Source organism: Bradysia coprophila, unplaced genomic scaffold (assembly GCF_014529535.1).
Source record: "Bradysia coprophila strain Holo2 unplaced genomic scaffold, BU_Bcop_v1 contig_350, whole genome shotgun sequence".
Taxonomy (NCBI): domain Eukaryota; kingdom Metazoa; phylum Arthropoda; class Insecta; order Diptera; family Sciaridae; genus Bradysia; species Bradysia coprophila.
Window position 1 is genome coordinate 6,565,995 of NW_023503608.1, and position 12,190 is coordinate 6,578,184.

General features: G+C 34.2%; 1 protein-coding gene across 9 annotated transcripts in view; it reads left to right on the forward strand.

The window, feature by feature from the left end:
• The window catches only part of LOC119080507 (ras-related protein Rab-26), a 34,886-nt gene extending 23,817 nt beyond the window's left edge, over positions 1-11,069 (forward strand). For 4 of the 9 annotated variants that reach the window (XM_037188910.1, XM_037188909.1, XM_037188912.1 and 1 more), the window contains exons 2-7: positions 2,944-3,407; positions 6,104-6,214; positions 7,773-7,881; positions 8,343-8,453; positions 10,557-10,695; positions 10,767-11,069. In XM_037188910.1, coding sequence (XP_037044805.1) covers positions 3,150-3,407; positions 6,104-6,214; positions 7,773-7,881; positions 8,343-8,453; positions 10,557-10,695; positions 10,767-10,875 — 837 coding nt within the window. In that variant the 5' untranslated portion in view covers positions 2,944-3,149 and the 3' untranslated portion in view covers positions 10,876-11,069. Of the gene's footprint in view, positions 1-2,300; positions 3,408-6,103; positions 6,215-7,772; positions 7,882-8,342; positions 8,454-10,556; positions 10,700-10,766 lie in introns of those variants that run through there. The other 5 variants (XM_037188913.1, XM_037188911.1, XM_037188917.1 and 2 more) reach the window with 5 other exon arrangements.
• Positions 11,070-12,190: the final 1,121 nt, after the last annotated feature.

Consider the following 12,190-nt stretch of genomic DNA (forward strand, 5'->3'; position numbering starts at 1 on the left):
AAAAAAAATCAAATTTTAATTTCCATAACTCATACCTGTTGCTATGTGTATCTGTTTACCCAGGGCCAAATTTTGTACGACCTTACGCGCCTGTGCGATCTATGATTTTCTGTGCCTTCGCTGTTGACTTAGCAATGTTCTCCTGTTTTCCACGGACCCCACGGACCAAATTTGTACGAATTTTCGTGCCTGTGCTCTTGGATGTCCATCAATTCCAGTAATGTTATTTGTTCATTTATTTTTCAAATCCCGTCAAATATTGTTCGTGGTTTATTTTTCTGTTTTTATATTCAATATTCAAATTTGGCGTACTTGTCTCTCACGCTTTACGATACACTTTTTATGTAACGTGTAAAATTTATAGATAAAGTGAATTGCCAATAGTACCACTATTATTAATAAACAAATGCCAGTGCTGGTTTTGTGTTCGGAAAATTCTTGAATTATATTGACACTATTAACATCAGTATTACTGTTAGTACCATCCGTTGTGGCGGTTTGCGGCTTTGAGTCAGATGTGCCCATAATTTATTCATTTAATGATTCACTTTATTAATAATTATTTACTTTGCAGTACAACGGTTTCACTAACCCGACCACTTATCGTTTTTTTTTTTTTATATCACTGTCACTGTCGCCATGTATATATATAATTGGTATTTATAGTCTTAACGGGAGTGTTGTATTAAGTCCTGTCACGGTCGCCATGTATATATATAATTGGTATTTATAGTCTTAACGGGAGTGTTGTATTAAGTGAAACGCACTGCTTGACGATATAATATGGAATGATTCTTTATTCACTTAAGTAACATATTCATGGTTCTTATACTAAAGAGAGAGAACTTACTTCTCTCTTACTTAATATAGTAAGGGGCACTACAAGATGCCTCTAAGTTGATGCACAATTAGCTAGACTAAATGTGCATCCACTTGAGATGATGCACAATTTGCTAGACTACTTGTAGATGCCTCTAAGTTGATGCACAATTAGCTAGACTAAATGTGCATCCACTTGAGATGATGCACAATTTGCTAGACTATTTGTAGATGACTCTCAGTTGATGCACAATTAGTTAGACTAAATGTGCATCCATTTAAGATGATGCACAATTTGCTGGACTAATTGTAGGTGCTTCTAAGTTGATGCACAATTAGTTAAACTAAATGTGCATCCATTTAAGATGATGCACAATTTGCTAGACTAATTGTAGGTGCTTCTAAGTTGATGCACAATTAGTTAAACTAAATGTGCATCCATTTAAGATGATGCACAATTTGCTAGACTAAATATGCATCCACTTGAGATGATGCACAATTTGCTAGACTACTTGTAGATGCCTCTAAGTTGATGCACAATTAGCTAGACTAAATGTGCATCCACTTGAGATGATGCACAATTTGCTAGACTATTTGTAGATGCCTCTCAGTTGATGCACAATTAGCTAGACTAAATGTGCATCCACTTGAGATGATGCACAATTCGCTAGACTACTTGTAGATGCCTCTAAGTTGATGCACAATTAGCTAGACTAAATGTGCATCCACTTGAGATGATGCACAATTCGCTAGACTACTTGTAGATACCTCTAAGTTGATGCACAATTAGTTTGACTAAAAGTGCATCCATTTAAGATCGATTAAGTTCAATGAGATTAACATAAGACGGTCCACAATTGATTGGATCAAACGTAAATTCGCAATAAAGTTTACACACTGAGCAAATTAATAGGAGTAATAGGAGTAAAAGATGTGTATATCGAAAATGTGATCAATCTTTTAACATAATTGAAAAGTTACTGCTGACTCAGTAATACTTTAAACACAAATTTCTGGGTGATAATTCCTCAATTTCAGTTAGCTGGGTGATAATTCCAAGTTCTCTGGGCGATAATTCCTCAATTTTAAATAGCTGGGTGATAATTCCAAATTTACTGGGCGATAATTCCTCAATTTCAAAAAGCTGGGTGATAATTCTAAATTTACTGGGCTGTAATTCCTCAGCTTTGAATAGCTGGGGAATAATTACCAGATAGCTGGGTGATAATTCCTGGGCGATAATTCCCTGTGTGAAAGTTTCCAGTTAGTCTGGGTGATAATTCCTGGGTGATAATTCCCTGGGTGATAATTCCCATCGAGCTGGGTGATAATTCCTGGGCGAAAATTCCCCGGGTGATAATTCCCATCGAGCTGGGTGATAGTTCCTGGGCGATAATTCCCCGGGTGATAATACCAATTAATTTTTGAAAAAATCTGTCTGGGCGATAATTCCCTGGGCGATAATACCCGTCACCTTTCGAAAATCGTCATCAGACGGAAATTATTGCGTATGTTTTGTGTATTATAAAAGACGAATGAATAATCTATTTCGATGGGGTCGATGCAAATTAACACTGCGAGCACGAACGCGGACATAAATAGAAGTAGCGGAAAATATCTTTTTCTGAGTCATTGGGCTTGAATTAAGTTTGGGAATAAAACTTCGTTCATTTAATTTTAATTATAGGTTTCGCGTGGAAATGAAGCTTTTCCTTCATATAATACCATCTAAAGAAAATTTTAAAATAAAAACCGAAGCCTATGTACCTATGTTATTGATATACTATACACAAGAAAAAACCAGTCATATATTCAACGACATTGTAGATTCTAGGCAACGTACAGCTCAGCTAAATAGGTTGAGTGTATTGTATAAGTATTTCCCCGCATTAAATGTTGGACAAGCAAGAGTAGAGTGAAATATGTGATAAACAAGAAAACTTTACCAATTAACTAGCCCTTCGAATCTGTAACTATTACGATACAAGTCTATGAGGCATTTACATCGAAGTATTTGTGAAAGAAAGTTGACAAAATAATGATGAGTACACTCTTCACTCATCAATAAAAGTAACGTTAGAAGAAAAAATATTTTTTTTTTTCAATTTAATCTTTGCTCTGAAGTGATGGTTAATCAATACAAAGTAACTGAACTGTAAAAACACATCAAATTGCCAGCCGTGACAATCAATTAGATTTTATGCAAAAAAATATGTTAGTTTCAATTAACTGTGAACTGAGCGCTTGTAGTACCTGCAGTGACCGAATAGACTTTTTCTACAAATAAAAAAAACAACAATAAAGGCAACCACCGCACAACCACCGACACGATGAACAATCACGCGGACGGTGACTTCGACCAAACGGAATTTCAACCTCGACGCGAGTCTCTCGTCAAACCGACATGGCATAACGTGTGTCCCGGTCAAGTGCCACCGGATACATTGGAAAAACTGAATCTGCTGGGACATAGTGTTCACGAGACAACGTATCCGATTCTGAAAGACAACAACAATAAAATCAACAACAAGGTTGCCATTACCACACAGCAACGGCGTCAAGTTGAATTGTTTGACATTTTTGGGAAGGTGAATGCTATAGACTATTATGTAGATTGGCTAGTCGTAACAAGATGGTAAAAGAAGAAGCTAGCTACAGAGACCGAGCGACCTGAATTTTCCTATTTTTAATTAGAAAAATCAACGAAGACATTTGTTGCGTGTAAGGACGTTGGCAAGTTTTATATAAAATTATGTCCGCGTCGAAATGAACGAATCAGTAGCGTGTTCTTGCTGCGAGTAACAAAAGTCCCAGCAAATATTTTGAATTGAAATTAAATTCGAGATGTTGCAGACTAACATAATATTAATCTCATTATGTTGTCCATCTGCTATCGTGAATCGTATCAAAATGTTATTGTCAAAGAAAGCTGGTAGACTCTTTTGAAGACTTAAAAAAATTGTCAGAAAAAAAACCGATTCTAACAATTGGATTATTGAACTCCATCTCCTTATAGACAACGAATGTTATTCAGTAAAGTCGCTGTTCACAAAGTGAAATTTATTTACTTAATTCCTTTTTCTTCGAATGAAAAAACTGTTCGCTATTCTACAACATGTTACAAAACGCACAGAGCGTAAACTTTCTTTTTTCTTTAAATGTTTGTCCTCATAAGAAAGCAATAAAATGTTGAGTTAGCTATGGCGATAAGAAGATTATAAATTTTCGGCGTAATCAAGGAACAAAGTAAACAATCAAAGCTGTGTCAACACAGCACAGAAACACCGAAACACTGTGTTCTACATATCATGTATACGTAGTTAATCGACGAAATTTCCTCATCGATAATTTCATTCACGTTTCTCACATCGGTAAAATGATATAACAACAATAATTCAATCTCTTCACAAGCGCTCTTCCTTCCAATCAACGAAGGAAGAAAACATTTTCCGAATCCCAAGAATTATTTGTTGTCAAAGGAAAATTTTCGAAAATGTATAACTAAAATAAAATTAAAATTATGCGGATAGCTGAAGCAAATAATCGATTTGATGTTTATACCATTTTCGAAAAGGTTATTTCCACAAAAAAAAAAGTTTTTGATTTTTTTTCTGTAGATAATGTTCTCTCGACTATATTTATCACACAGAGAAAAGCAGTCAGTTTCTAAATAAAGAATGAAAATCTTTTGTTTTTCCATCCACAGTAAACCCGGCCAATTTTATGATTTTTTTTTATCTTCAACCGAACATGAAAAAAATCAGCACTCGACAACGATATTAAATGATTGGATATTGTGATTGAAAATCGTGATTTTTATGTGGATTGACCAGATTTTTTATGTTTATATAAAGAAAGACGCTATGTAATATTGGCTGGGGCACAACCTGAACCACTTGAACGATAATTTACCCGTTCCATTTGATTGTAAGGTACTCGTAGCAAAGCTTTCGATATTTTTACAACGAACTGGTTTATTAAATTCTAAATTAAACAGAGTCTTTACAGAGACTTTTCTTTGTTCTTTTGTTATACTACCTACAGCCACGGAGTCAACAGTTTTTTTTTACGTTTGAAGACTTTGATCAGGCTGTGTGCGAGAATAGAATTTGATATACAAAATCGTTTTCCCATCAGTCAGTAATAACTTTGAAGATAAAAGAGTAAGACTTCCCAATCAAATATGTCATGTCAGCCCAGTACAACATGCTGTTTCCGGAATATATACCTAAACATAATCGTCTCGGCTAGGACACATATAACGAAGATGACTGTTAAGTCGATGGATGGGGTCATTTTCATAGCTATAATTTTCTCAGTAATAAACTTGTGTGAGCGAGTCGCTTAGAGTTTATCAAAGTTTCAGGATTATCAATTTTTTTAGCAAGGTAAAAACATAATTTTTCAAAGCCGATTGATTTTTGCTGGTAATCATTCATCGGCCGATGCCAAGAGGTTTCTACACATCAGTTCTACCGGAAAGAAAATTTAAGCCCTACTACTATCGACTGTCATCTACCATCAACTTACTTATTATCACAGATAGTCCTTGTCTAGTCGACAAATTTTTACCAATCAATAATAGTATATTATGCCTTTGCGACCAAAAAGGTATGTTTTTACCTATTTTTTGACGTATTCAGAACCGTGGTCAAAAAGTAGATTCATAAAAATGTTGACACAACTCTAACGAAAAGTGTGAAGAAATAGTACATTTCGTACCTAGGACTAAAAGTCTTTTTTAGCGTGTGAGAGGTTTCCAGACAGAGGTCTGGAATCGAATACGCTAAAAAAGACTTTTAGTCCGTGGTACGAATAGTATTTTTCATATTGGACGGATTTTCGGGTCCCAGGTATGAAAAACTGTTTTCGTTTTGGCTATCCATCTGGTGAGAGAATGTGACGTTTTTGGGTCGCCTGAATGTAAAGAATTCAGAACCCCTGTGTCGAGTTATCTATTAGAGATGCGAGGACTGTGAAAAGTGTTTTTTTACACCAAATTCCATAAAACAGATTCAAGCTCGCTAGCTATTACAATATCGTTTCTTGGATATGCAATGTCGAGTTCAGCTTCTTATTGCCACCCTATCGTAAGAAAATGATGAAAAATTAATTAATCATAACAATGCCCAGCAGCAATAATAGGAAATGTGCGTTCTCGCGTTTTAAGAAAAATATATGAAAATCTGTTCTTATATTTGTTACGGCCAGCTCGTCTATAAGCAATTAATCAATGAAATTCCCATACAAATATATAAAAAACAAACAAACAACAAATCAACAGGTAATGCTGTTAGGTGATTCTGGTGTCGGCAAAACCTGTCTCCTTGTGAGATTTCGAGATGGTACATTTCTCTCCGGCAATTTTATATCAACCGTTGGCATTGACTTTAGGGTGAGGAGTGAATTACAACCATTTAGATGTGTATGTGTGTTGTGGATCGGAAACCAAATGGATTCGTCAAACTTAATTGATGTTGTTCTAGGTGTTTAATTATTAAATGTTTTGATGTGTTATTGTAACATTGATGAGTCCTCTCAAATATCATCAATACGTGTGTCAATGTGTAAGTATTTAGATAAGCGTAATTTGGTAAAATGTGTTTTTTTTCTTCGGTTTATCGTTGATTAAATGTTTGACTTCCGTGTATTTAATACGCCCGTGTACCTGTACCAGTATTACATGTTTTAACACTTTAATTCAACCTTCTTCTTATTCGCTATTTTGTATATTATACACTTGATACTTGAATGTTATTCTATCCTTTTGGCCTTCAGCGATTTATTCAATATTCTTTGTTTGGCAAATTTCTGGAAAAATGTTCACCGTGAAAGATCTTATAAGGTGTTATGGGATAGAAGTGAGCTCTCATTTCTTGGGAAACAAAGACGATTTGCTTAAAGCTCTTAAATTAAAGGTACTTGAGTTAAAGACGTTAATAATTTCAGGCATATAGCATAATGCCTCGGCATTTCTTAGAAATGATTAACTAACAGACGTACTTTGAATTTTCTCCGAAGTGTCTTATGTATTATGATTTGCTGAGAAAATTGGAGATTAGATTACATTAAACTAGGTATAGTCAACGAATTGAAATGAATTGGGAACACCTACTTCATAATTGCACAGACTTTAGATAATGGCATTTTTCTCCGAAGCAATATTTAGCACTCTTCAATGGTATTTCCCAGTTATACTTTTGAGTAGTGAATAGAGTGAATCCATTTTTTTACTTAAACTTTCACGAAATGTTAGACGTGCAATTATAAAATCTGTTATTCGAATTCGGTTCGTTTAAAATATCGCTTAATGTTTGACACAAAATCTTCTACTTCATTCGTTGTGCATTATGTTCATTACAAGATCACCTTGAACTGCACCAGAGGTTATTATTCATTCTTATCGTTATGTTGACGATAACAGATAATTAGCAGTGTCTGAAAGGTTTTTTATTAATATGGAAAATGTATGGGAGTAACTTCCTAGTCACATACCGATGGGTATTCGGTAATATTGACTTCTTCTTCCAAGGGTGAGTCACTTTTACCAACTTTAAAATCCACATCCATTGGATAATTGAAAAAAACTAAACTTGTGGCATCATTACTTTTTCGTATTCGCACACTTTTGAGCACGTGCATTTGAAAATCTGTTTTTTATATGGAAAATCGATTCAAGTGTGTGCAAACGAAAAAGTAATGATACCACAAGTTTAGTTTCTTTCAGGTACACAAGCCGTTAAATGTGCAGACTTTGGTTATCGCTTTAAAGAACTATCAACGAAGATCACTACAAGCACTTTGATATTGCTAGCCTTCTACAGTTTCATTTGATAATGTGAGCATCAGCTTCTTTGTCTGAGTCTCAGTCTTGCCTTTAAAAAAATTTCTAAGTTTCATTCAAACATGGCACTTAACTTACCTACTATTATTAACAAAATCTCTTTTTCTAGAATAAAATTGTTTCGTTGGATAGTACACGCGTCAAACTCCAAATATGGGATACAGCTGGACAGGAGCGATTTCGGTCGGTAACACATGCATATTATCGCGATGCACACGGTAGGTATTGTAAATTTAAAAGAAAAATAACAAAGAATTTTATAGAAAGAGTTTCGTTTAAAAAAAACCTTCGGAAAACCTTCGTTTTTCCAGCTATATTTTCCATGAAAAAGTTAAATCGTCTAAAATTGTAACACTTTTTCATTGGTCCCATTTTTGACATACCTAATTACTCCTCACTCACCCCTTAAAAATTACTCAATCATTAAAACTCCCACATCTCATCCTCCGGATATGTTTCAAAAAGTAGGAACTTTTTTTTTTGTTGCGTTAAGTAAAACGTTCGTAAATTTTTAATTGAAAAAAAAAGTTCATATGTCGTTCACTCAACCAACAACTAAATTCACGGTAAAACTACAATGTTAACACATTACATCACATACTAAATTGTTCATAGGACTCATTTTACACAAAGCAAATAAACTAAAAATAAAAATAAAAACTTTTCCTTTCTTTTCCAGCGTTACTCCTGCTGTACGATGTTACCAACAAAGTGAGCTTTGATAATATTCGGGCATGGTTGGGTGAAATTCGAGAATATGCTCAAGAGGATGTTGTTATAATGTTATTAGGTAAGGGAATTACAATGTTTTACTTAGAGCATTCGACAAAGTAACTTTATTTTCATTGTACTGTGAGGGGTGTGTTGTTTTTTGTTTGTGGGTTTCATAAGCAATTTTATGGTTGATAATCTTTTATCCGTAACGGGATATGGTAGACCCCAAATAGTAATTAAATTCTAATCTTTCATATATTGAAATTTCACGAGTATTTATTGTTGAATATTTTCAATGGACCCAACTCCCAATTTGAATATTCTTCCATTTGCTACTTTTGTTTAAAGTATCGCCTAAACACAAGATTATTTTTGCAATCGATTTAAATTTTCTAGTCCCTCTAGAACTTCATGATTGGTTCTGAATTTTGATTCGCCAAAATCTGTCACGTGATCTCTTCAGACATTAAAAAAATTCTGAAAGGAGTGATAAAACTGGTAAAACAAAAAGCTTAGAATTTAAGAGTGAATTCGCCAAAACTTCGAACAGTCGGGATTCAATCGAGATATGGCTCAAATGAATTGTCGTTCAATTCTGAAAATAACGTGGAACAACTTTTTTCCCGAAAAAATTTTGTTGGGCTGTCATGGCCCTTAGAAAAATTTTTCTCCGAAGTGGTCGCGAAAATCGTTTTTTATCAATTACTCCAACATACAAAAAGCGAATAATGTTAAATTGTGCACGTTTATGAAGGTCAATGAGCTGAATATTATTAACCAACAAACGCCGATGTTCGGCCCACCCAGCCGCCGCAACAAGTGAAAAACCTCGAGAAAACAGAAATTTTTGAAGGGCGCTTTGACGAAATTATTTATGAAAAAATGAAATAAGTTCAAATCATTTTTTAACACTCAGACTATTGGATATTTTCTTTCGCTGACGTAGAAGTTGTTAATTCCAACTACTTCATACATAGACAATCATTGTAATCCGGTTAATAACATACTTTAGTTACTTCATTCGAAACATTTTATCAAATTAAAGCACAAACTGGATATAATGACACCTGTCTTGTCTGTCAAACTTTTCCCACATAAGTTCCCAACGATCTAACTAACCATGTCTTGGAAACAAATGTGCATCACTTCAAACAGTGTTATAGTTTTCTAAGTAAAATTTAATACAATTTCACACTTATCAAGCTAATACATTGATTCAATCTGAGAACTGAATGTACTTGTGGGATAGATACATGGTACGAAAAGTGTACAACACCAAGCGATGTACGAAATACATATATTTTCACATGCCACTATACACTCACGTGTTCGAAGTTTTTTTTTTCTTCTTTAAGTTTCATTCAATTCTACATCGTTTGCTTGGAAGATGAAATTCTCGCATAATAAAATTACGTTCGGATTCATCGTTTTGTTGGTTCATTGCATAAACTGGAAGATTTCCTTCATTAGTTTAAAAGAAAAGTTTGAAAATCTTCGTCTTGTTTTTGAACATCGAATAAATAAATAAATTATTTTGTAATTATTTCTATATCGTAGTGTAAGTCTAGCTTTCGGTACGGGGTGCAACGATACGAGTTAATTAATTTAATGGCACTGGTAACAGCAACGGAAATATTGGCTTTTTATATGGAGCCTTACGGCAGCTGTTATTCAGCTGTTTATGAATAGTAGATTTATTACAAGTTATTGCATCGACTGTTGTTACTTAGATGTGTTACTATGTAGATGTATGTAGAATGAATTTGATTTGACTCACTTAAGTAAAAACCAAAGCTTACAACTTTGTTAAGCTAAGCCAGCTCTAGTGATTTCAGTGAATTCGATAGTGGTTCAGCACCAGAAGGAATGAAGACATATGCTATGTATATCACCACAAATTGCAATAGGAGTGATTCAGCCGCATATGTTTTCTTTTGAAAAAAAAAAAAAAAGATTCGAGATAAGGGAATAATTTTTAGCTGTTAATTGAAGTTAAGTTTACCAAACAGAAAGTGATTTTCCCTCAAAATATGTCCTCGACTCGGGTTTCAACTAGTCATGCAAGCATTAGGAAAACGATCAGATTTATCGACAAAACCGACGAATTCTTATGCTTCCCATCCTAAAAGCACTAAACCTCTTGACATCTTGATAAAATTTCGTTAATTGTTTGATTTAGGTAATAAAGCTGACTGCCCAGAGCGTGAAGTACGCAAAGAAGATGGTGAACGCTTAGCTCGTGAATACAATGTATCGTTCCTAGAGACATCAGCTAAAACCGGCTTAAATGTAGAACTGGCATTTCTGACTGTGGCCAAGTGAGTTTGATTTGACACTTTTCAAATTTTGAATGAAATTTAATTTTCTTTTCTCTGCCGTTGATATGTAGAAAATTGAAAAATCGGAAAAATGACATCATAGACGAATCAAGATTTAATGTACACGAATATGTCAAAGAACACACGCAAAGACCATCATGTCCTCCTTGTAATTTGTGAAAAATATATCACGTGACCTACACAAACAATAAAAGAATCAACTTAAACCATTTTTTAGTAGAAAATGTAGAGTAAAAGAGAAATATATATCAATGAAAATATGTTCATCATTAGGTGCATCTATATATATAATATACCTATCATCACTGTGTCAAACAAAAAAAAAATCATAAACAGATTGCTTTAAAAAAAAATCATAAAAACGTGACAAAAAATAGAAATATTTAGAAAGCCCACAATGTACCACGCACTTAGGCGGCGTGTGAGTCTTCACATAACTATCATGAAAATAATTATTTTTTTATTTATTCATTCACTGTTTGTTTAGCGGAAAATACCCCTATGCTTTGTTGCCAAAGAAAACAGCTATACCAAAAATGATAAAAATTAAACAAAATTATAATGTAAACTCCTGAAGGCACAAAAAAAACCACAAATGTATAAAATGAAAGAGACCAACAATATATATATATAATACAACTTAGAGTGTAAAAATCAAATAAAAAATTGTTTTAATTTGCGATTAAGGGTATTGTCAACCGTACGAAAGCCTGTACCAATCTGGGAAAAAAATATACGAAAGTTTTCAACGTCAGGACATTTGCTTTGCACAACTTCTACCGTGGTATACCTAATGTATTTTTACAACTCTAGCGTATGAGGGGTCTTTTTTTTGACTGGTTCAGCTGGTTTCACTGGTGGCCTTACATTTCGACTTTAATTACGAAAAGTAAACAACTTTTTATTACTAGTGACGAAAGGTAAACAACTCGCATTGCTCATTTGATAACATCACACCTAGTGATGAAAACAACATCTTTTCGCATAACGTGTTGCATAAATTACTATTATTGCATACGCTCGATGTTTCCCCAAATTGGTATAATTGGTACCTAGGTATAATTACTCTGAGGGATTTGATTAACAAATCACAGGAAGACTCGGTTTTTCAAATTTTTACCTCCTGTTTTGTTTGGTAGTTCGTACGTACCATCTTGAAGTTGGAAGTTTGTTAGGCCGCAACGAATCTAATACATGGGGAAGTTCGTACTCGCCACATGTGGTGACTTTGCAAATCACAAGTGCGTTTTGCCATCGAACACGTTCCCTACTTTTCACAAATGCGCCTATTGAGGAGGCCGAAAAAGTTAAGTATTAAGTTTTATATGCTGCCTACTGGGGACGAAAGTTGAAAAAGCATATAATAGTTATTTACGTATCGATTGAAGAGGCCGTAAGAGTTACGTATTAAGTTTGCTGTAGGACGAAAGTTGAAAAATGTAAGCCCAAGGGCCGAAAGTGACAGAAAAATGTA